The sequence below is a fragment of the Lissotriton vulgaris genome, chromosome 10 (assembly GCF_964263255.1).
Source record: "Lissotriton vulgaris chromosome 10, aLisVul1.2, whole genome shotgun sequence".
NCBI lineage: Eukaryota > Metazoa > Chordata > Amphibia > Caudata > Salamandridae > Lissotriton > Lissotriton vulgaris.
The window spans coordinates 282,273,355-282,299,514 of NC_141698.1; the positions used below are offsets into that span (position 1 = coordinate 282,273,355).

A 26,160-nucleotide genomic window follows, 5' to 3' on the forward strand; every position below is an offset into this window, starting at 1 on the left:
TCCGTGCAAAAACCTTGGCAAGGAGGGTAATTGGGAGGAAATTCCCGAAAGGGAAGAGCATACCCATTTTCTACGAGAATGAGAACCCAAAGATCTGATGTAACCGATTCCCAATCCCGTAGAAAGTGGGTAAGCCGACCCCCCACCGGACCCGCATGATCCTGAATGGCGGTCTAGGGCTGCTTTTCGGAGGCTGGGGGGTTGGAGGAGGTGGAGGAGGAAGAGGCCTGGCGACCTCTAGGATGAGCTCTTAGTTTTCCCTTGTACGACTTGTATAAGGGATTCTGGTGCTGCTGCTGCTGCTGTTGACCTTGCCGATAGGTGCGAAAGGAAGAGCGACCAAATCCTCTGAACCTTCTGGTAGAAGAACCCCTGGTCTGAAGCCCTAAAGATTTGGCATAAGCCCTACTGTCCTTAAATCTTTCTAAGGCCGTATCAGCTTTTTTACCAAAGAGTCCAGCACCATCAAACGGCAGATCTAACAAAGCAGCCTGAACATCCGCTGAAAAATCCGAAGATTTGAGCCAAACTGATCTTCTTGTGGCAACCGCAGTACCCATGATGCGTGCCAGAGAATCCGCAGTGTCCAGTCCACTTTGTATCACCTGACGAGCAGCTGCCTGCGCTTCCGTTAGTACTTCTTCAAAATCTTTCCTGCTGTCATCAGGGATCTTAGGTGCCAGAAGACGCAGTGTATCCATGAGAGCATGTACATATCTCCCCATGAGGCAAGTGGCATTGGTTCACTTTAATGCCATACTCGCAGAAGAAAAGGTCTTTTTAGCAACCTGATCTTGCTTCTTTGCATCCTTATCCCCAGGCACTCGAGGAAATGCACTCAGTCTTTTTGGAACAGGCTATCTGGATTACTAAACTTTCAGGTGAAGGATGAGAAGTTAGAAAAGCAGGGTGTTCTGGTGCGACCCTGTACCTTCTTGCCACACTCCTGGAAACTGCTGGTGCTGTAAGTGGCTTTTTCCAAACTTCCATAATAGGCTCCGTTAAAGCCTCATTAAAGGGGAGTAACGGTTCCACCACAGAACTGGGTGAATGCAGAACCTCAGTTAGTAGATTAAACTTAAATTCTACTGTAGGAAGAGTCAAATTCAAAAGTTCAGCTGCCTTCCTCATAACCATGTGATAAGGCTGAACGTCTTTTGAAGGGGCATCAGATACAGAAGGTAGCTCCCACTCGCGAGAAAACTCCAGGCCCCTAGCCTCCGCCAGTTCATCAAAACAGTCATCCTCAAGCTCACCTTCTTCCATTTCAGCTTGAGCTTTTGTATATCTCTGCTCTTCTATGAGGCGCTAGGCCTCCCTCCTGGACCTTTCCTTCACACGCCACGCCATCGGATCCACCAATGACTCCGACTGAGCCGGAACCGACGTCGGTATCGAATCCGATGGCAAAGTGGCTTGGCCAGAGGTCGACTCGGAGCAGACTACGTCGGTATCGGCGTCGACGACCTCGGCGGAGCTGGGTATTGCCACGGCGGTGTCTGAGCAGGCATGAATGGAAAAAATGGAGCCGGAGCATAGGAGTGTGGAACTCCTAAATTGAAGGCTAGTGGACCCATGGGACCCTAAGGCGCACCAGAGGGGTACCATGCCCTTGAAAATACTCCATACATAGCATTCAAAAACGCTGATGGATCTTGGCCCGGGGCCGGAAATGGTGGCTGAAGAGCCTCGGGCTGGCCTCGAGGTGGTTCCGAATTTGGCTCTTCCACAGGCGCAGAATTCTCACCAACCACAACTTCCTCCTCATCCTCACGGGCCGGGGACGACGCCGGAGATTGTACCGGAGACGGAGCAGGAACCTGCGACTCCGAAGGCGAAGCCTCACCTTCTGGATCCAAGTCTACCTCAGGAGGAACCACCTTCGAATGTACCTTCTTGGGGGACTTCGACCTGGAGTCCGAATCCCTACCGGAGTGACGTCGGGACTCGTGTCTTCTTTTCTTATGCTTCTTCCTTGACTTCGAAGCATGGTCTGATGGTGACTTCGAAAACGACTTCTCGAGGCCTTGATCTCGAACTCGCCCTTTTCGAACGAGACCTCGAAGACTTTTTTCCTTTGTCACCTCTCAGCTTCGCCACCAGAAGTTTGGTCTCTCTCTCTCTCGCAGAGCCTTTGGGTTCATCTTCGACATGAGGAACATTCCTCAACATCATGATCTGAACTCAGAAACCAGTTGCAATCTTCGTGTGGGTCCGTGATTGACATCATTTTTCCACACTCTCTACAAGGCTTGAAGCCGGTCTTCTTTGTCGACATTGTGAAGGAAACAAAGAAACAGAAAAGCGAAGAAAATAGCAACAAAGTTACTAAGAGGCTACAGAGATTCCCCGAAACAGTTAGCATCGACGAAGCGGAAAAAGCTGAGTCGCGTGCGATGGCGTGCCTCTATGACGTCGCCCATGTCCACGTCGGCGCGAAGCTACAAAAGAATTTCCGAATGTTGCTCATGCAAGGGGATAATCACAAGGTGAGGAATCCACTGGCAGATGTATCTATCAGAACAAGTATGTACTGGTTATAAAACGTCACCTATCTACATTATCCTTCCATTAGTACAAAGATCAACAGAATCAAGTAGATGATAACAAATAGAAGCGTGTGTTTTATGTTTTGTGTAATTTATGTCATGTCTCTGTCCTTTTTTTACAGGGCGCACAATCACGATTAGTATGACAATATTTGTCTAGATACGGCGGCCCTCACCACCCCTTTTTTTTAGGACACTGAACCAGGAGCGATACTATTACCATTGAAAATATTAATTGAAATGTATTATTTCTTTCAATGTTATTTCTTGCAGGTTCGCTACTCGCGAAATACCTCCTGACATGAAGTGAATTGGGTACAATACAGCCTTATTAATCACTTTTCTGTAGAATACAGATTGTTTATAGTATACGTGAGTAAGGTGGGGATTTGTGCAACCCCGTCCTGAAGGAGTTTTTACTCCGAAACATGTTGACGCACACATGAGGTAAATGTACATTGCAATACATAAGAACCTCACAACACACCTTTTTAGCAGTACCAGCTCGGGGGCCCATTAAAACTTTTTTGAGCTACCCCACGAGCCAGGTACTTTTTAACCATCACTCATAACACTTCAAACCCCACCACTCATGGATCACCACAACCCTACACACACCACACATAGTTTGTGTATAAGTGCTCCCACGTAGACGTAGGTAGTAGCACGCCGCATCCCGTAGAGGGGTGTGAAGACCCCAATGATGAAGCATGACACCAAGGGTCCTGTTGGTGTGTGAGGGGTATTTTAAAAACACAGTGTTCCCCACCATTGTAGGGGCCACTCCCACCCACCAAAGATTCCATTTGTTTTTAATAGTCTGACCAGGGAGTATGAATCCACATCTTCTCTCTCTCTCTCTCCCCTATTGTTATTTTTATACATACTAAAGTTCCCAGTTCTGAAACTATGACCAAGAGCCTTTTTTGGGTGTGGCAGTGACAAAGTCTGGCAAGTGAAAATACCAGTTTAAATGAAGCGGTCATCACCAGAAGAAGCATGACTTTTATAGACACAATATTCTTCCAGGGGAAAGTTTGTGATAAACCAACTACAAGGCCTTAAACTTTCTCACCCGCATGGTTGAAGTTATTGCAACCAGGGAAACAGTATTAGGAAAAATATAGTCAAGACAACCGAACAGAGGTTCAAAAGGTGGAACCAATAATGCAACACCACCAATTCGAGGTCCCAATGACAACTAATATGACACGTACTGGAAACCACATTCACAAGTCCCTTAAAATGGGAGACCAAATGACTGATGGCCTGGTCTGATAACAGGTCTTCAATTTACCACTGCCATGAACTCTTGTATCTTACCACTGTGGAAGAACCACTGCACTTTATCCCATGGGGAGGAGTCACATCTACCTAAAAAGAGTAGTGGTAGAGTATGCTTACTTCTTGGTTGTGGGAGATGTCAGATCTTTTACCCAATAGTGTACATTTCCTTCTGTTCTCTGCCAGGTGTTACTGAAGAAACAGTTCCTGGAAGAGATCACTCAAAGTAGACAGAATAGGAGCTTGAGATGAATGCTTGGATTTATGTCACTTGCCGCCAGTAGAACTTGAAAAGTAAATATGTAATTCACTCAGACTGCTGACAATCTTAGTCTAATTGTCAAATGACAGTTGTGCATGGTCTTTTCAATTCTAACAGCTGAGAGCTGGGGTGTGCACTTGACTATTTCTCTTTTTATTATTAATGAACTCATTCATTGATTGTTTTGGCATACGCTGGATTTTTTAACCAGGGATTTGACAATATACTTTTGTATTTAGTCTATTTGTAAGGCTTTTCTAAACCAAGAAAAGAAATATAGTCATCCACAGTAATAATCCGGGTGGTGATTTTGTCAGACAATTCGGGAAATATGCTCTCCAGGATAACTTAAGAGGTTGCTTCCTGTCAGAGTGTGATGTGCTCTGTTATCTTCGAAAACATCTGCAAGCAGTGCTGTCTATTTGCAGAGTTAAAGTGTGCTGCCTTGTTCATTTCACGTGGGAGGCATCATTTTTCCTCTGAGGGCAATTTCTCTGAAAGTTCTTATGTTCTTTCCAGGGAAGTTGTTTCTGGTAACGGCTCACGGAGAGCTGGGTTTTTATTTAACGAGTTCCTAAAGAGAAGGCCCAGATCAACTTAACTTTAATACCATTTATAACCTATGCAAGACACTAAATATCTAGACATAACATGCTTGCTTAATGACCTTTTATTTTGTTGCGGATTGCCTCGACTTCAGATGCCACACAAGTAGGGGTCCTCTTCAACACCTAACCTCTCAGTGTTCAGTGTTTTAAAGCAGGCTCACTGATCAGTCTCAAGGCTAGGTTATTTGATGTTGATAATTGATAATACAAGTTTCAACCTCGTCTGGACAGAAGGCCTGTATCATATCTTCCATCATTTCCTCTGAGCCCTCAGAGTCTTAACTGTATTTTCTTTTATAAAGCATTGAAGTGGATGGAGGCAGCAGCTCTCCTAGGGTTTTGTACAGGCTGAGAGCCAACTACAAGGAGGTTTTTCTATTCACCTGAGCCAGATCTTCTTTTGGCTGTTCAAGGGCCTCCTAGATTTATTTAGCATAATTCACATTCTTTGACTATAAGACAGTTATGGACGTGCAGAATATACAAGTCGCCTGGATCCTTTCAAGATTGCTTATTACCACATTACTGGAACTTCAAAAACTATGAGGGGAAGGACATTTTAAAGAGGAAAATTAAGAAAACAAAGCCTCTTCGGAAAATTAAGACAACACACACTAAACATATTTGAATGAAGTTGTATGTGTTCAGGGATGCTTCAACTTACTTGAGAAGAATTGCAGGGGTGGCCTCTTTATCAGAGTGTGTGAAGAAAGTCCTAACCTTGCGATGCTGGTCCACAGTAGATTTTCATAGATTGGTTGACAGCTGCTGAGACGTCAAAGAGCATGAGGGCGTTTGGTCTCTGTTTGCAGACACTGATGAATGTTGTAATTAGGAGGATGTTTGGTGCCTTTCTACTGCATCTTGGGCAGCCAAAGTTTGTTAGGACAGCAGGCAGATGGGTGGGCGCAGCATTCTTAGTGTTGGCCACAAAGTAATTAGGTTGGTTTCTGAGAAGGTGTACTGTGGACTCAGGGAACTAAGAAAGGATGGACAAGCCTGCAAGGAAATCAGTCCAAACATGTTCGTGGGACTCTGTTCCTACGTGGGTGGGACCAAATATCATGCACAGGGAAAGAAACAAAAAGAAGGGTAGTGTGCAAGCTACTTGGAGGAGAAAAAGATTGTAGCACAGAGAAGAAATAGGGCAGGGGTTTGTCCCCTTTAGCCAATTAAACCATGAGAACAAGTCGAGGGAAGGGAGCTACCTAGAGTAGGAAGGAGAAAGGGCCTACATATAAAGATGTCCTTGCCAGGCAGAAGTTAATAAGGATAAACCTATCCTACGGGTGATCACAAAAGGAAGGATAATTAGACAAGCATTGGCATAGCCAATAGGTCTCGCCTTTGGGACCTTATAAGTGTTTAACCATGCAACAGTTAATGTTGGTGTACCAAGGATATTGTCCTGCATAACTAAATACTTATAAGGTCCCAAAAGCGAGACCTATTGGCTATGCCAATGCTTGTTATAACTTTGGGAGCCTGAAATAGTCAGAATTGTCTCACTTGTAGTAGTGTGATGTGAGGGTTAGTGGGTGTGTTAGTATAATTGGCAGCGGTAATGTGTGGTGTAAGCTGCAGTGGTCTCCTGGCGAGAGCCCTGGCCCTTTTTTTTGTTTTACAAATATGCACTGACCATGGTTTCCTGGCACAGCCACCTTCTAAGTCAGACTGTTAAAGGGACCACACTTCCTTTTAGCAGTGCACACTCTCTGTTGTAGACAAGAAGATTTCTGAAGCTGTCCATCTGTCTATCCCTTTCCCTGTTTTTGATTTGCTCTACTGAATTGAAAAGTTATACCAGTGACAGCATAATATTTATGTGGCATCTTGTGGAAGGGTGGGATTTAGAGACAGTAGTCTGATCCTGCTTTCGGTGTCCGGTCGCTGTTCCCTGGGATGGTCTAATATCTGGGACAGCTCATCATGGGTAGTTTGAATGTTTACACAAGCGCAGTAATTGTTTAGAATAAAAGTGGTTGAACTATATGGTAAAGGAAAAATATAATTCAAAAGTGTTTCTGAACAAATACAGTTCGACAGAAAAGTGATGTCCTAAAAATCTCTGCATCAAATTCTGAGTGTGGATGGAATATGCTACTTACCAGTATGCATCTGTTCTTTGCATGTAGGGCTGCTGACATTCATATCTTGTGCATAGATCGCCGCCTAGTGTTGGGTCCGGATGATTGCACTTGTTGTCTTGGAACAGTCAATCAATCAATCAATCAAAGACATTTCTAGAGCGCACTACATACCCGTAGGGTCTCGAGGCGCTGGGGGTAGGGAGGGTGCCGCTACTGCTCGAACAGCCAGGTCTTCAGCTTCTTCCTGAAGGAGAGGTGGTCTTGGGTCAGGCGCAGGTCGGTCGGGAGGGAGTTCCAGGTCTTGGCGGCCAGGTAGAGTCTTCGAAGTATCACAAGATGGGTGACTCCTCCCCTGGACTACAGTGCGCATGGGCATCTTCTCCATCCTCAGATTGTTTTTCGCCATTGTGGCAAAGATGGAGATAGTAAAGTAAGAGATGGCCATGCCAGAGAGAATGCTGCAGCTGCTACAGGCACCGGGGAGGAGGGCGGGCGATATGAATGTCAGCAGCCCTACATGCCAAGAACAGATGCATACTGGTAAGTAGCATATTCCGTTCGAGGCATGTGGGCTGCTGAATTCATATCTTGTGCATAGACTGTATAGCAGTATCTCCTCTAGCGGTGGCTACCTGTGCCAGCTGCAGCAGTTTGAAAAAGAGTTTTGAGGACAGCCTGGCCTACAGCAGCTTGCTGTTTTGTTTGCTCATCTACACAGTAGTGTTTTGTGAAAGTGTGTATGGTGGTCCATGTGGCTGCCTTACAGATATCTTCAAGAGGAATATTTTCTAGGAAAGCCATGGATGCCCCCATTTTCCTTGTGGAGTGTGATGTTGGGGGGACGGTTAAAGTGTGTTTTGCTTTTTGATAGCATTTTTTAATGCATTTAACTATCCATCTGGCTATTCCTGATTTAGAAATTGGATTCCCTTTGTGTTGTGGTGCAAAGGCAACGACCAGTTTTGTTTACCTAAAGGATTTAGTTCTGTCTATATAATAAAGTAGAGCTCTCTTTACGTCTAGTGTGTGCAGGGCTCTCTCAGCTACTGACTGTGGATTTTGAAAGAACACTGGGAGGTCTATTGATTGGTGGTGTAGAAGTCAGTTCTAGGCAGTAGCCAGACTGGATAATTTCTCTCACCCACCTGTTTGTGGTAATTGCGTTCCAGACAGGTAGGAACTGTTGGAGTCTTCCCGACTGGTGTTAAGTGGTCTGGAGGCAGCGTAATGGAGTCACTGTTTTGAGGCAGTGGAGGCTCTGGTGTTATTGCCTCCACATCCTCTCCCCTTGGTATTGTTACCTCTGTAACCTCCTCTGGTTGTGTTTTTGTTAAAGGAACCTTGCGTGTTACCTTTGTATGAGGCTGTTGTTTGTGAGGTATTTCCTCGTGCAGTCGCTCTGTACGAGGAGCGACGAAAGGAGCCCTTATGTTGCTGAAATTGCAATGCCCCCATTGATTTTGCAGTCTGTGTCCTTTTTCATTTTATCCAAAATTGTGTCGACAGCAGGGCCAAATAGAAAAATCTGATTAACAGGCTGGTTAAGAATGGTGGACTGCACCTCATTTTTATACGCAGCCATGCATGTCTGCGGAGTAGGACGCTAGTGTTGATTGACCTAGCTGCAGTATCTGCTGTGTCAAGCGCGCATTTGATGGAGGCGTTTGTTATGAATTTTACCTCCTGTATGAGATCTTGGGCTTGTGCTTTGAAAGGCTTAGGTAGGTGTTGCATTAAGGTTTCTAGCTGGTCGAATGCGCCCTGTCGTAACGAGCCAGTAGGGCTTGTGTATTAGCGATCCTCTACGAGTTGGAGGCTTGTGCTGCTACCCTTTTCCCTGATGCCTCCAATATTTTTGACTCCTTGTCGGGGGGAGGGGCATCCCCAATGGTTTGGGAGTTGGCTCTTTTACGTGCGTTGGCAACAACCAGGGAATCAAGTGGTAACTGCCCTCTGATGGAAGTAGGGTCTGTATGAGCTGCCCTATATTTTTTTCTATTCTGGGGTTGATTACCTGTGCCCTGGCTGTATCCTTAAATATGTCAGGGGCATGTTTTAGAACTCCCTTTAACATGGGAAGTGTTTTGACACTTTTTTCTGATGTAGGGAAGGTGTCAAACAAGAAGTCCTCCTCAACAGGGTCGTTATGCATATCTATGTTGTGGAACTGTGCAGCCCTGTCTATGAGTTGATTAAAAACTACGGTGTCATCAGTAGTTGACGGCTTAGTAGGATAAGAGGATATATCAGGGATGGGATGGGTGTTGTAAGGGTCGTTGGCTCTTTCCATGGTTCCTCTTGTGGTTCAGGATCCTGTGGGAAGTCATATTGAGGCTGTGGCTCATCCCCTGTTTTACCTGCATTGTCCCCGTGTTGAGAAGGAGAATAAGGAGTAGGGATTAAAAGGAGTAGTAGGCATGATAAGTTGAAAAGGAATAAAGGGTCTAGAGGGAGAAGTCCCAAAGTCCTTTTTCTTCAATGGAATAGGGGACTGAGGTTCAAAGTCCAAAGGCCTCTTTTTCCTATGCAGGATGGTAACTTTAACAGTCTCTCGATTGATGGATATTTTTGCTTGGTCGTCAGAGGGATCTGGGTGGAAGAGTTCTTCTTCAACAGTCCTGGGTTGAGTGTTTGACTTTGGTTTGTCGACGACCTTTGGCTTAGTAGTCGATTTTTTCGGCTCAGTGCTTTTGTTCGGGTCGACCGTGACTTACGGTTCGACGCATTTTTTGTGCTCCGTAGGCTTTTTCGGAGGAGTGTCTTTGTCCGAGTCGATGTTCCTTTTTGGATTGACTGCTGACTTCGGCTTTTTAGGATGAGTGTCCTTTCCCGAGTCGATTGTATTCTTTGGATCGACTGGTGTTTTCGGAGCCGGTGTCTTCGGGTCGATAGTTTTTTGTGGCCTCGACGCAGGTTTAGGTACGGCGCCTTTTGCCGGGTCGACGGATTTAGGTGCCGAAGGCTTGTTCGGGTCCGCAACCTTTTTTTGGTTCGGCGCCATTCGGTTGCGGGCCCTTGTTCGATTTGACAACCAGTTTTGGGTCGACAAGTTTGGGCTGTACGGCCTTCTTGGGGTCGACAGTCTTTTTCGGCTCGACCCTCTTTGGCTGTGCGGCCGTTTTCGGATCGACGCCCTTCGGGTCGACGACCTTCTTTGGCTCTGGAACCTTCTTTGGGACGATGTTACTAGGCCCTGGTGTTTCGGAAGGTTTCGGTTTCGGAGCCGAGCCAGATGGCGGGGCAAGCAAAACTTTTTTCTGATCTTGGCTAAGGCCCTTTGCTGATGCCTTGACCGGAGCCGTTGGTAACGGGGTAGATGGTGTCGCGTGCCGGGTACTCACAGTTTGCCCCGGTGGGATGTCGTCATCGGATTCAGAGTAGTCCTCGACGGTGACGATCTCTAGGTCCAAGTCCGGAGTGTCTTGTAGATCCTGGTCATCATCGAAGATGTTGTCCGGGTCCGGTGCCTGTCGCTGCATTTCCTGCCTGGCCGCATGTCGGTTTCGAATAGTTTTCTTCGATCCAAACTGTGCGCAGGCTGGACAGCTTTCCTACTTATGGTCTGGGGAAAGGCACTTGTTGCATACTGAGTGTTTATCAGTATGTGGGAACCTAGATTGGCATTGTGGGCACCTTTTAAACGGGCTTCTTTCCATCGACGGTCCGCTCACGTGGCGTCGAGAAGGCCCAACGGCCCGCGTCGACGACCGCTTGGAGATGGAAGGCTGGATCGAGTAGAGAGGTACAGAGCAAGAACAATACCGTCGAACCGAAGGCCTTTTGGCCTTTAGAAAAGTTTTGTTTTTAATTCCAAAGTTTGAGTATAGGAGTTTGCATCCGAACCCAATGGCGGAAAAAAACAATCTGAGGATGGAGAAGATGCCCATGCGCACTGTAGTCCAGGGGAGGAGTCACCCATCTCGTGATACTTTGAAGACTCTTCCAAGACAACAAGTGCAATCATCCGGACCAAACACTAGGCGGCGATCTATGCACAAGATATGAATTCAGCAGCCCACATGCCGCGAACTTACATTTTTATATAAATATCAGTATATTTAAACATATGTATAAATAACAATGCACACTTATCATTATTTCTATATATGATCAGGGCTACAGGAACTATTCAGCAGTGGGGGGCCTAATTAAGTGTCGTATAAATTATGTAGCAAGAAAAGGCATATTTTGTGATACATTGTGGCACACCGCATGGCATGATTAGTCCCCTGATTTGTTATTTTAAAACATGTTTATGTCTGGCCAAACACCTGAATACAGTAATCAGCAACTCGAAGAAGACCAGTTAAACTCTGTAAAGGGTCTGCCAACTTTTTAGTAAATTTTCATCCGTTTGAGCTGCAGACTTTTTTGTTAAAATCTGCAGATGGTAGCGGCAAGCGCAGTAAATCCAGGAATATGCAGATCACACAGTGGCTATAGAATGGCTTGATTGCTGTGGCTCTGGATATAATCCACGTGAAGCTCCCTTAAATGCTGATTTTGGATGATTGAATTTGAATTATGGATTTTCTGGTTTGGCTGTGGAGGCGGTTGTGATTTGCAGGGAACTAGAAAGAGACAGGAAGGGTGACTAGCTAAATGTTGTTGGTTGTGCTCCGTTAGAAATAAGGAGAACAAAATCAGGAAAGTGACAGGCTCGTGTTGGGAGTGCATGAAATAAAAGTTTGTTAAGGTGGTCAGGTTGTGACCTTTGCAGAACTTTGTGGGTGAGGATTTATTTCCCCGCAAAACCTACAAGCGAGACCCCTGATAAAAATCGGGGTTTGTGTGGGTTAATCCAGACTACCTTATTTTGGTATAATTTTTCAACCACTTTTTTGTATTAACTGTGCCTACTTTAGCAACCTGGAGAAGTTTTAAAAAACACTTCAGGCGACAACCAGCAGCCATTTACACCAACTTTGCATGACCCTATCTTGTACCTTTCTGATTGGACTCCCTTTCGGTTTTTAAGCCTTTGCATTCTGGGGGTTTTCAAGCTAAGGTTAAGGTGTGTTAAAGCACTATATATTCACCCGTATTTTTCAATCATTTATTTTCAAAGAAAATATCCCAAAGGTGCTTAAAGTAATTTGTTCAGCATTACTACATATATTTCAAAGGCTTTCACTAGTGCTTTCCTCAAAGGGGGTCCTTTGGAATTATTGTATGGTGTGGCTACGTTTGCATATCACTTACCTAGGCATGCCTGGAAGATGTTGTCGCTAAGTCTGGTGGCTCGGGGATCTAATGCCTCTGTCTATTTGATGCATCGGCTAACAAAGTTGTTTCCTTCAGTGCCACAAACTACTATGAGAATGTGTGCTTTTTGAGCAAAATTATATTTGCTTTTAGATTTTTTTTTTATTTATAATACATAGTAGGGCCGTGCAGATCCACAACAATACAGTTTTATATAAAACCCATGACAAAACAAGCATTGGCAAAGCCAAAATGCTGTCCAGTCCTCCAGCCTTAGGCAATGCTCGTTTATTATCTAGTTTTCTAGCTGGTATTAAGTGGCCGCCATGTAATCACAGTCTTAGAATTTTTGTATTTTCTTTTATTCTCTTGGCTCTGGGCCCCTATTCCTCCTGACACTGGAATCCCACAGCTCAATTTGTAAAATAATGTAGTGTAGCTCCTTTATTTTGTTGGTCGCCAAAGGTAACATCAGTATTTTCGTTCTGGGACACTGAGCACAAATAAACCTAAACTCAACTAATATACGCAGTTGCACCCTTCCTTCCCTCACCTCGCTCCTCTCCTGCTGGCGCTGCTGTAGTTTAGCCCTGCTCCTCCTCTCAGCAATGTTTGGAATGTCAACTGCTGCATTCATCAATACTGTCCAGTTAACATGATGGATATAGCATGTTATTGACTGAGGAAGGGGGGTCTTCGTGGTGCTTTGCCTGGAGCACAGGAGTTGTGTGATTACATCTGAGTGAGGCACCATTTATTCTGGCTGCATTGAAAGCAGAGGGGTTCTGAATCTAATCTGCGTTTCACTTTGTTAATGTTTTGTTTTCCGAGTGATTCCTGCAGGCTTAAGAAAGGAAAGTGCTTGGAGACTCCTGCCACCATCTGTTTGCACTTTATGGCTTTGCACAAGATGGGATCTGCCCAGACGTAACTTGGGCTTGTCTGTCAGGCTCGGGCAGGCCGCAGCCGCCAGAGCTGATTACACCCAGTGACTGCGAAACCCATTGTCTGGCAGCTAATTGGGGCCACCTTTTGAGGCAGAAACCAAGATGGGGTTTGTGTACCTAACATAAAGCTTGTTAGGATTCCTGTCATCGCCGAAGCAAAAGTGAAAGTAATTGCCAGCGATGCGGAGGAAGAGATAAAAAAAGGCAGATGGCGGCTGCGCGCGTGAATGCGAGCGTACACGCAAGCTTCAGGCCAGGAAAAGCTTGTGGGTAGCACTTTGAAAACCCCCTTACTAAAAGTCAAGCAAGCAGCGCATGCGCTGCTCTAGGCTCGACCTAAAAAATTATGCAGGGGAGCATACTTTGAGTCCTGAGCTACACCATCTATGCTATCAGAGTCAGTAGAAATCCTGCATTTGTCCTATACAGGGAAGTTGTGCATTTTCAGTTATTTTGAAGACAGGAATGCAACCTTAGCCAAAAAAGAATAAAACCAACTACAGTATTGGTATTTAATGCATAAAGAATCATCACCAATCCAAACGTTCTCCTTGGTTACATTCCAGGCACCTTCCTTTAGATCATATTGGATACATCCAAGAAATATACTTTCAACTGTTGACACAGAGCCATCTGAGTCTAGAAGGTCAGCCGCACAGGCCTGTAAATCACACGGTACCTTTTTTTAATCCATGAAACCGAGCAGCCTATTTGCCCTCTTTTGTGCACTGGTCCATAGAGCTCTTAGGTTTTCACTATCTATGAGTTAGAGGCACATCCAGACCAGGTTTTTTTTTTTCTTTGCATGGTGGCACTTGTTAGAACTTGTTATCCTACTACACAATTAGGACTACAAATAGAGAGCAGATGGAAGAATACTAGGACTGAATTGGATACTTACACTTGAAATCAGGACATTTGAACACTGACTCTGGTAAGGCATTAATGGCATCAACTAAATGTAAAAATAAATAAGCAAGATGATTTCTGTAGCCTAATAAATTGTTACTTGCCTTGAATGCATGTCATACAAATCCTCGTGGTACAAGCATTCTAGTGCCCTTTTGGAAATACTGCTTTTCTATTCAAAGTGCAAACATCACATAATACCCTAATGAATATATAACCGTTAGAAACCCTGTAGAAAAATTGTGGCATACCTTGGTTCAGGCACACGTGCACCACATCAACTATTTGGGTTTAGAATAATATATGTACCCAAATCACCCTTGTCCATATACACAGATGAGACCTTGCTTAGCGGTAAAGACAAACTACATGAAGATAGTGATGGCAAGTTTTTCATTAAATACTGCAAAATAAATAAAATGGATGTCACAATATGAAGCAGTCACTTACCCTGCCACCACCAGGCTGGTGCTTCAGGTTATCTGTTGAACCAATTTTAGAGCGAACGTTCTTTAAGTCAGGGACTAGTACCGAGGCAGGGCGTGCTGTTTTGGGTACCACATTAACTTTGGAGACTGGGGCTTTGGCTGAAGGTACTTTCTTGCCATCTGTGGTAGAATTGGATTCTGGGATGGTTTTCGTCAAAGGCTTTGCAGGCTTGGGCCGGTTGATAGGAGCTGCAGGCCCATAGTTTGTTCCTGGGGAGCTAGGGGTAGTGGCATTGCTCTTCCCAGTGGTAACCGGGGCAGTCTTCGGTCGGCTCAAATCAACTACAAAATAATTCATAAATAGGAGGAAAAACTGTTAGAAAAAAATGTATGCATTTTTATCGTTTCAGTTTCAAGCCTGGCAATCGTGTCATCTAAATAAATGGAATTCGATTCTCCCTCATTGCCACAGAACATATGTCTCCCCGCAAAGCAGATTTTTCAATATTTTTGTTTTACCATTGCACTTATGCCTATCAATATCACAGTGTAAATGTGCACATTTTGCACAACATTCTCAGTTTTATTCTGGAATACCACTGCTATTTGAGAATACCATTTTATGTAGACCCGGCATTTCATTTTTATATCTGCTTAAAGCACCACTAAAGTCTTAGCTTTACTGGAACTGTACACATATATTCTAAATGTGCTTCCCTCTTATCCCTGTACGCTGCACATTTAGCCTAACGGTTCAAGTAAATTGGCCCTCGATTTGAAGTTGGCACAAATTTGTGAAGTGAGCTTTTTAAAAGGGCTGGTTATATCTTTATTTAAAGCCTTCTTCCCAATCAGGACCCCCACATGAAAGTTCTTGTTGCTTTCACCTCAGCCCAGGCGGATCACCATTTAGAGAACATCTCCCAGGTGCCATTCACCTGTCAGTGGACTGTAGATGTACAACCGGGGGGCATGCCTAATGAACAGATGTCCTGAGTGTACTAAGGAGTACATACAGTCAGTCAGTCAAGTTAACTTTATTCGATTCAATTAAAATCATACAAAGAACATAAAAACAAAGTTATTTACAATTAAAAAGCTATTAAACCGTTTCTTTGCAATCGAGTTAATTTGACATGATGGTTATAAAAAGCAATTAAAAAGGTTATGCGTGCTGGTTTAACAATTTCATATGTTTTCTTGTTCTGGACGCTGCCACTAGGAAATTTGCCACACAAGCAGGGGCATAGGTTGGTCAGTAAAATTGAGGGGTGTGAACTTCAGATTTTCAAACAATCACGCTGGTATAGCATGTGAAAATACATTATATGAGAAGAAAGGTGTGAGGGGGGTAGGATTATGGGGTAGTGCATATTGTAAGGAGTAATTACAGCACAACATTGTTTTAAATAAATCACTATTTTTAAGGCCTTCAAACCAGACATAAGTGTGTGTGTTTTTGTCTCTTTATGTAAACCTCCTAGGTGAAACGCGAGAGACACCTCACCATAGCCGTCAGAAAGCACTTGTACCCAACTATTTACTACAGAAAACATTTTTTAGGGGGTGTGGGTGAACACCCCAAGCAACCCCCTGAATCTATGTATCTCTACATACAAGACAGACCACCCTGGAATGGCAATAAATGAGCATATGTGTTTGCAGCAAAAAGTATTGACAGGCCTTCCAAACATGCATGCTGGTCAGGCGAGACCAATGTTCAGACTTTCTAGTCGTCTGATAAAAAATAAAAGTACAGTGAATCACATAAAGGCAACCCATAACAAAGTAGTAAAGTAGTTCTCATAGAAATATAAATTAAGAACCCTTGTTAAGTCAACCGGTAGAGGAACCACCACAAGTTTGCTTGTTACTATCAGTGTACAGGTCGAACACACAAAAGAGTTTGGCTATATCCAGTACTCCAATCGGAGGCAACAAAACTGGTAAGCAAAGATGTGAGAGTTCCTGCCATAATATGGCCTGCATTGTCACACAAAGAAAACAAAATGTGTTATTAAATTAAAAGTTTAAAACAGACTAAAAATAATAATTCTGGGGGGGGGGGGGAGCCTGGCCAGCGACCATGATGGCCGCCTGACTCATCGGCTCCGCTTACCTCTAAACTGCTCTCCCGGTTTCCGCGACATCCTGCACGCACTTCTTGGATTAATCGGCGCTGGCGGAACCGGGAGGGCAGCCTGATCCTGCCGCTGTGCCTCGAAGTCGGCTCCCGGCAGCGGAAGCGCTGCAACGCCCTCACCTCCTCCGGACTCGGCGAGGCAGGCTCGGGGTCTTTGTTCTTGATGTGCGCCTGGCCCGTGTGCAACGACGATCGCCGGGGGCTGCTGGACGGGGCTGGCTGCCGTGCCTCGCAGCAGCTTTTTGATTCTGGAGCCCTGCTTGCCGCTCTCTCCGACCTGCGCGCGGAAGCCCCAGAAGCAACATTGTAGCACTCCCTGGGACCTGCATTGACTCCGCCGCTACTTTGTTTCGCTACAGGGCTGGGACGAGCGCCATCTTATCGCCTGCCCTCATTCCCCGAAGGTAAACACCCGGGACTGGGTCTGTTACAGCATTGCTGCGGGGGTGATAGTAACTATTGCCCTGCGCCCCCCCGTCTGGGCTTACTTCATCATGAACCAGCTGGAGCTAATTGGGAATGCTGGCAAGGAGAGCTATCGACCGGCGGAGCGACACTGCACACATTTGCACCGACTGGAGGACAATGCTGCGCCCTTTCTCCCCTCGGCGCCATTGCGGCTATGTGATATCCTGAGCGCCCTGTCCGCCTTGAGGGCTGACCTGCGCACCGTCGCTGGGGAACTGGGGGGTCGGATGGACGCGATATTGTCCGCGGCCCCCCTGTCTGGTCGTGACGATCCGCAGCATCTGGCCGCTACGCCACACCCGGTGATGCATCCTTGTGGCCCCTCTGCCCCGGTCTCCGCTGACATGGAGACGGCGCGGAACTCCGATCCTGCAAGCGTACTGGAGGGAACACCCCTGGGTAGACCCGGAATGTCTGATGCTGTTTTCCGGCTGGCAAGACTTTATCGGGCGCCATTTTCTGAAGATCCCTCAATGGCGGCTAGCGGAATGCAATTCCCTTCCTAGGAATGGTGGCGAATGTTGGGACTGGCTGCACGGGGTGACCCCGCACCTTGCAACGCTTCTTGTGTCATTAACGTTTTCTCGGCAACGGACTGGATGAACGTTTGGGACCATTTTCCTATCCTGACGAGGCCTCTTCATCCCCTTATTTCACCTGTGTCGTTTTCGATCCAGTTGGACTGCGTCGCTGCATCCTACCGTACGGGGCAAGGTTGAGGGTATCCCCTTTCCCTTCGGAACTGTCTTCCTTGTACTGCTGGGACACTGATGGACTGCCGGTGGATTTCATATGTTGGTACTGTATTGGTGGTGGAGTCGGGGTAAGGGTGGCCGGAATAATGTACTTTGGCAGTTTTGGACATGTTCTTATGGCCCTCCCCCGGTCTTCTGTGATTTATGTTCCTTTATTTCTCTTTCCTAACGGAACTCTTCTCTAGGTGAACTGTACTCTTTCTTCTTTCTTCCCTTTTCCCTGTCTTTTTCTCCTTCTCAATTTTCTCTTCTCTCGCTATATTTCGGGTTATGGGGAGACAAACACTCTGCTAGGGGGGGGGGGTAGGCCGTAGCCTCTGCATGTGTGTAGGGTGGGGGGGTAACTTTTAGTTCGTGTTTCTTTCTATGGTGCCTTTTTTGCTATTATATGCTTTCTTCTTTCCTCTTGGCCCGTGTTAGGCATATTGGGGGATGGGTGGTAGCGTGGTATTAGTTGGGATGTTGCGTCCTCTTTAGGGGTGTGCATATTTTGTGGCCATCCTCTGGTTGGGACCTGCATGTTGCGAACTGTGCTGATTGGTAAAGGTGTCTATAGTGAGTCCCACCTACACGGACCTCGTTTCTTTTCTCTTAATTGTATTAGTACGGAGAAATATGACCTGCTCTTAATGGTAGCGATGAAAACTTTTAAAATTAACCTTCACCGATTCTAAGACATGGTAATACGGTAACTACAGTGTAACCTTTTTACTGCTTGCTTCAATGAGAGATATTACTGTGTCGCCGTAACGTTGCATTGGTGCTTTACTGTTTCCGTGGCTGGCCGGTAGGTTGTAGGCCCGTATTTGTTCTGATTTGATGCAAAATAAAGGTTTTCAAAAAAAAAAAAATAATAATTCTGGGGTTGAACCTAACCATAAGTGTTACCTTTAGCATTAAAGGAGCAGAATATTCACCCTCGAGGACACCCTAGAATCCTATATTAGAGGCACATGCAGCACAAATGTTTACTAAAGCCTGCGCATGGCTACAACCCACTAAAAAGTGTTGTGTGGCATTTCGGTCTCATTCATCTCTCTCGACTATTCTGATCTACAATCTTGCTAATTTAAAGTCTTGCTTCTGGTCATCAGATAAGATGGTGGATTCCATAAATTCCTCGATCTGCTTTATGTCCTCCCATCCCATGATTTTATTCAGCAGAAGCAGATTTAAGATCAGGCAGTAACTCGACAGACGGATAAAAATAGGTGATAAAAAAATTATTGAGATCTCATTTTGCCTTTTTATGATTTACATTGCTTGTAATGAATATGCTTTTTTTTATCCGTAGCCATTTTGTATGCCCATCCTACACTTAGGCTTGCACTGTACCCACACTTTAAGCATGTTTTGCCTCTGTGATGGTTATTGGCACTTGTAAGAGAGAATTCGCAAATGACTAGATCAGCATCTGAGAAATGTACATTATCTGGATGTTTTCATAGTTTTCTCAAAACTTCTAATGAGAAAGCTCTGCACCTGCTGAAATCACAGCTGTCTTGAGTTTCGGTTTCAGTCACATGACCTTTTCGATGTCTGCTTTTAGCACATAAAATGCAAAGAAAAAAGGTGGTGACAATTAAGCCATGGTTACGTTTAGTTTAATTCAAAATACTCCACAGGGTGTACTATAGTAGACTGAGACTGCATGCCATGGGAACCGTTTGGAGTGGCTCCGTGATCCAGGATTACTGGGTAGCAATTACTGAGAAACTTAGTGGGGTGCTCTCCGCACAGTTCCCGCTTGACCCTAAATTCACGCTTTTTGGGATCTCCAATGACATCGATTTACCATGAGCTCAGCCCTTGTTCTGTAGTCTTGGCCTTGTTGTGGCTAAGTAGGGATATAGTACTGGGGGGTACAGGAAATGCTAAGTCTGGGTATGCCCTGACAAATGTAGGTGTGTTGTGGCTTATTGCTATGCTGTTTAGAACTGTGTTTACTTTCGATACTGAAATTGTATTGGCTGATGGTTGCCTGGGGAGAAGTGGGCGGAGGGGTGTTGGGGGAGAGGATTGATGTTTATGGTGAGGTTGGACACCCCCCCACCGTTCCCCCCCCCCGCCCCAATATTCTGTATGGTGCTTGTTCGTGCTACTATTGTGAAATCTTGCAAATAACATAGATGTTAAAATGATGCAAACAAAAGTGAAGAATAGTGGGATCAGTGGGCACTGTATGCTCAATATCTCAGAACAAAGAGCCGTCTTGCGAACTACATATTTTAGATGTTTTTGCATTAATAAACGTTTTTATATTTGAAAACAGCTCCTCATCCAGTACTGGTCAGCTAACCTAGAAAGGTCCGCAAATGTCTGGCATGGCCTTGGAACGGATAAAGGCCCACCTCTCTAACTAGAGTCAACACATTTAAATGGGTTTGATGTATTCCAGCAGCAAAATTATCACAAGTGGCACCCTCAATGTCACTGGCATACTGTTATTCAAGAAGTTTAAAGGCCCTTAAGTCTAGATTATCAAGCTTCAGTGCTAACTGCATGCCTTCAATACCCATATCCAGCTGCAACTGCCAGAGGATTCAGTCAAAGGTATTGAGCCTATCTTGTTTTGGATGAAGAAAAGCTTTCTCTGACCGAAGAGAGCTGAACATAGGGGTTCAGCATATAAGATGGAACCATAGCACCAATCTCATTTCATGCAACACCCTGCCTGGGGTAGCCACTTCAATCCTGATGTAATAAGTGAACATCGGAGAGTCATGTTTTGTGCTGAGAAAACTTCCAACCTAGAATAAAACTGAAAGGAATATGCCTCCTATGTTCTTTGCTAAAGCTGACCGCTGGATGAGAATAGCAATATCATTCAGCCCAAAGGTACAAATCCAAACATTTCAGAGAACCTAGGTTTAGACAACCCACTTCTTCCATACATTAAAACAAATAAGTAACCAATCAGTCCACAACCATCCTCTATGACTCACTCCACTTGCTTCTAGTACATAAACTAATAGTCTGAGTTAATGTTCCAGCGATGGCCTCCAAACTATGTGCCCCAAGTCCAACTAAGTATAACGTTGGAATTTCTATGGTTTTATGTCAGTAAAATTTCCAGCTAACTATAACTGGTGTGAAACCTATGGTTTTTTCAGTGAATTTCAAAGGTTTTTTAAATGCTAATTCCTAACTATATATAGGGCCTCAAACCTATGAAATGTAATATTTTTTATAATGAATCCTATATTGTATATTTATATAATACTTTTTTTTAATTTTTATTTTTTTTATTTTTATTTTTATTTTTTTGCCCTGGTGCGCTCCCGGTGCGCACCCCGGTGTGCGCACTGGAAAGCGCATTTTTTCGGAGCGCCCCGGGTCGCGCACCGGTGAGCGTCCCGTTAGCGCTATTGCCGCGAACGAAAACATCATGACGTATCGCGTGGCAGCGTGATACTCACGGCGTAAGCGCACCCGGAAATACTCGAGCGAATACGATCGCGCAACGTAATCTGACGCGCTTACGCAATGCGCGCCCCGGGGCGCGTCGCGTAAGCGCGTCGGGTCATGTGACCTAAAAATAACACTTTTTATTGGTGCAGAACAGTTTTGGTTTCTAAATATGAAAGCCCGGGTCATGTGACCTGAAAATAACACTTTTCATTGGTTCAGGACAGTTTTTTTTTCTAAATGATGAAAGACCCCACCTTTTTTCCTTATTCTGACTTTGTCCTTTGACTGAGGAAGACCTGTTTGGAAATCTATTAGAAATATTTTGTACTTTAAAATGGCTACAGTAGCAGCAGCAGCTGGAGCATCTGCACCACCACCACCACCAAGAGGACCACCACAACATTACATTGGTGGTCAAGAAGAGGAGGAGGAGGGGAGAAGGTGGCTGCCAGAAGACAATACCCCATACAAGCCAAGGCAGCACATTGTATGGGAGTTTTTTTCTATCCCAGAGGGCAAGAAGAAAGTCAATGCGCCCAAGGTGACTTGCCTAATCTGTGGCATGGAACTTTCAAGGGGGAACCCTAACAAAAAATATTCTTTTGGTAATAATACCATGATTAGACACATGCAGTGCAAGCATCCGAACAACTATGCTGCCGCAGAGGTGAGAGAACTGGCCAGTAACCCTCCCCAATCTTCAACCACCACCTCCAAAAGAAAGTAACCCACTCCATCGGGACCAGAGACAAGGGAGACGATCCCTTGCATACAACCACGGTTTGGGGAATTCAGAATTACATGTATTTTTTGTGGTAAGACCATCTCCTATGGTGAACAGAGCATAAAGCTCATCCTCCTTGCTAGAGACAACCACAATTGCCCCAAAAAACCTTAATTTTTTCCTGATTTTTTTTGCTCCAGTTGAGCCATTTTCAATTCCCTGTTTTTTGTTTATCCCCATAAAAATAACAAAAAAATATATAAAATAGTCCATAAAAGCCAAAAAAGTACAAAATGTTCAAAAAACATAAAAAAAAGTATAAAACAACAAAAAGAAGAAAAAAAAACGTTCTTTTTAGAACTACCTCCAATTTTTAAACAAGCATTTACAATGCAACGGTTTCGCCTTTGTAAAAGTTAGAGCTATTGGCATTGTAAATGACAAATTTTGTATTTATGTGTTGGTTTTGAAAACAGATAAATAAATTGCATTGTCATTTACAATGCCAATAGCTTAATCTCTCACAAATGCGAGACCTATTGCATTTGCACACACACACAGAGCACAAACACACACACAGAAATGGGGGGGGGGGGAGGGGGAAGAGGAGCAAAACCAAGGCCCAAGTGATTGGTTCTTTCTGAAATGATAGTGATGAGCTAAAACGATAGCATGGAATGCACTGCTAGTGATTTAGAGTAATTCAAGCATTTCCACGTGTCACTTTTATTCTGCTGCCGTCATTCTCACCTGAGATCCCATTACTTGTTAGACATGAGGGCTGATAATCGAAAAAACAGGTGTAAGAGCTCATATGTGGAGTAGTTGTTCTTTTTCAATATGCATTGCTGTGAGTGTATGCGTGTTTAAAGAAGGGAGAATTTCGAATGTGAATGACAACAGTTGGAGCAGAGGTGGTGCAGCTTCCCCAAATGAGGTAAGCAATATTAGCCATAGGGCTACCAGAATGACAACAGCCTCAATTTGAAGGATAAGAACCAAATCGAGCAAAGTGAGGTTCTTCAAAAAGTCCTCAATCAAAGGCTGGGGTTGAAAAGTATAGAGGATGTGCCATCAGATCCGAGAAATGAGGTGCTGTACTATTCAGCGCGCAGCTCTGTAGCGGACCGGCTAAAGGAGATCCTCGTTTGGCAGCACCATGACAAAGTAAACACATCTAGGTACTTTTTGGCTCTAGGAGAAGCCGTTTGAGTTAAATCCGACAGGTGTGAGTGTGCCTTCTGAGTTCCGTGTTATAGGGGTGGGAATGAGAGTTGGGACCTCCTCCTGGATTGGATCTACAAGCAGCACCAAGCATTGGACCTGCAAGGTGACATGAGGAGGTGCAAGAGATTCTGGTCAGCGAGGAAGCTTCTGCTATCACTGAGAGCTTTGGGGTTTCTTAAAGTCTCACTTGTGATGACAGTACTTGGGCAAGCTAGGATTCACAATTGCACAAGGAGGCAGCTGAGTGTCCACCAAGTGGTGGTTTGGTCCGAGGCTCCCTCTCAGCCACCAGACTATCAGCAGCATTCTAAGTAACACGATTTTGGTAGGCTGAATTGCTGGAAGAGTTCTCTACCTCAATCTAGTCCTCGGGAGGACAGACTGGGGTGTACTGCTAAGAATAATAACTTGAAGGTCAAGTACAACTCCAAAGATAGAGTGAAAGCCAACAGGCACTTGGTCTCTATGGTTGAAAGGGCAAAGCATAGCAAATCTCAGTTGAATGAGCTGGTCTGAAGGCAAACCTACAGCCAAGTTCAATGAAGGCACAGCAAGGAGAAAAGGATAACCTGACAAACTAAAACTAAATGAAGTAAAAACTCTTCTGCAAAGAACACACGACTATACAGAGCACAGCCACACAAGCATCACAATTCAACATTTGAAGCTAAACATGAACTCGAGGCCAATAAGCAGCATGTTCAAGTGTTCCTGACAGCACAGAAGTTGAACATCCCTTCAGCCCCGAGACCTCAACCTCAAATACTTCTGCCACAATTCAGCTTTTCCTAAGATTATGGTGGTTAGTGAGGACATTATGCCAAACATGTGACTAACAGTGTAAACCCAGGTACCAAGCAAAGGAATGCAGCACAAGCGTGGGCACCTATAGGGCTATCAAAACGGGAGAGTAAGCTTGAAATAAACAACTTGGGGAGAAAAGGGTGGTCTGCATTTGCCAAAGGGAGGGCAGGTTACTGCAGGAAAGTAGCCTCAATGCATCGTGTTGGTTAAAAGTATTGTCTTGAGATTTCTTCACAACTGGTGCTTGCTAAAGCTGGACCGCTACAGAGTGACAGACATCCTGGTTGGTGCCACGCAAGCCCCCATGCAGAAATGGAAGAGACACCACTGGTAGTTGGAGGCAAAATTAATCTCCCAGGCTCCCTTCAGTAATCACATTCTGAGGCCACTTTTTCCAAATCTGTAACCTCTTGACAAGTTCATTCTTAATTGGGCCTCTGTCCATCACTGAAGCAAGGGCAGTTTCCTCCATATGTTAATGGAGGTGAGAGACTCTAAAAGATTGAACATGCACACATGCAAACTACCAGCCTGGTTACAGTAACTGGCAAGGGTACAAGGAATTTCATGCCATTTACCATCCTACACACTTCTGGCAAGGTACCTGAAAAACCCCTGCAACTGCAGTACATGGCTTTTAAGCACCAACAGAGAAACACAACTTGTTCGTTAAGGCCAGCAGAAAGGTCTTTTGGTTAATTAATGTTCTACCTACCAAAGTCTTTAATACCAAGAACCATGCAATATTGCTGTCCTGTCTATGCTGCCAAGCAAGCCGTTTCCACTTCCTTATAACTGATATTGGATCTGAATGGTAACCACGGAAGTGCCAGCTGCTCAAAACTAGGTCCCAGCCGATTACCTATCCCTAAGGTGTGCATGATACTGCCTAGCACATTGCACTTGCACACCAACAATTTCCCAAGACTTATCAGGAGAGGGGGCAAGTGGATCGAAACGAAAGTGAATTCCTTGCAGCAGACAGGACTCAACACCAGTAAACAGGCTGCAGACAAACACACACAATCGAAAGAATCATTCTTTGGATAGACAAATCACTGCATGCTTAGCACAAGTAGAAATCGCTTCCCTCTTTTCTTTGGGAAAGCCAGGTCTCAAAAGCAGGACGTTAACAAGCATTTACAATGCAATAGGTCTCGCATTTGCGAGAGTTTCAGCTATTGGCATTGTAAATGACTATGCGTTTTTATTTAAATGTTTGTTTTAAAGCATAAATAAAAGGCAGTGTAATTTACAATGCCAATAGCTTAAACTCTAGCAAATTATTGCATTTTTTTACCATGCAAGTTTAAGCTATTGGCATTGTAAATGAAAGCCTGTTTATATGTTTTAAAAACCAAAACATAAATAAAAGGCATTGTTATTTTCAATGCCAATAGGTCAAACTCGGGTACATGCTAGGCCTATTGCATTGCAACTGCTAGTTTCATGTGTCATGAAGAGAATCAGAGGGTGTGAATATGTATTTACTTAGAGAGCACGTGGGCGCTGAGAATTGTGTTCTTTACATGGTAAGAGTAACAGTGACAAAACTCTACAATAAATAGGAAGAAGCACGAAAGAGATGAGAAGCTTGCAGGGGAGTGCAGCTAGCGCCTGGCGAGTGTGAGTGCTGGAGCGAGACAGGGCCGGAGCCACCCAGACAGGGCCGGAGGAAATAGGAGAGGAATAGGAGAATAGGGGAGGAATAGGACAAACTGAGAGGGTGAAGGAGGAGGGAGGTAGAGGTAAAACGTGGAGTGAGAATGGGGAGACGAGGAGGAGGGCAGAGGTAAAACATGGAGTGAGAATGGGGAGACGAGGAAGGGGGGGGTGATTGAATGGAGAGGAGCTTGCATTAGGAAGGTGCAATTAGGAATTAGGGGGAGAGGCAATGTAAGTACACAGGAACAAGAATAGGGTAGAAAGAGAACAGGGGAGGTATTGAGACATAGGAGTTACTTTACATCAGACCAGTAGAGTTACTCGTCCAGCCAAAAAAAATTTCAGGTGGCATAAAGAGAAACAGAGGGTCTAAATATGTATTTATTTGGAGAGCACATGGGCGCTGAGAGTTATAGAGGTGCTTTAGATGGTAAGAGTAACTAGTGACAAAACTCCTACAATAAACTGGAAGAAGCACGCAAGAGATGAGAAGCTTGTAGGGGAATTCAGCTAGTTTACGGCAAGTGAGAGCATTGGAGCAAGAAAGAGCAAGCGATAGAGGGTCGGAGTGAGCGAGAGAGGACCGGAGCAAGAGAGGGCTGGAGTAAGCGAGAGAGGGGTTTGGAGAAATCGAGGGAGAGTCAGAGAAACCGAGAGAGGCTCGGAGCAAGCGAGAAAGGC

General features: G+C 44.8%; 1 protein-coding gene across 29 annotated transcripts in view; it reads right to left on the minus strand.

Annotated features, from left to right (window-relative positions):
- Positions 1–26,160, minus strand: part of MAP4 (microtubule associated protein 4) — a 1,807,860-nt gene that overhangs the window by 201,923 nt on the left and 1,579,777 nt on the right. For all 29 annotated transcript variants that reach the window (XM_086941043.1, XM_086941031.1, XM_086941029.1 and 26 more), the window contains one exon: positions 14,305–14,624. In XM_086941043.1, the coding sequence (XP_086797169.1) occupies positions 14,305–14,624 (320 nt within the window). The remainder of the gene's footprint in view (positions 1–14,304; positions 14,625–26,160) is intronic.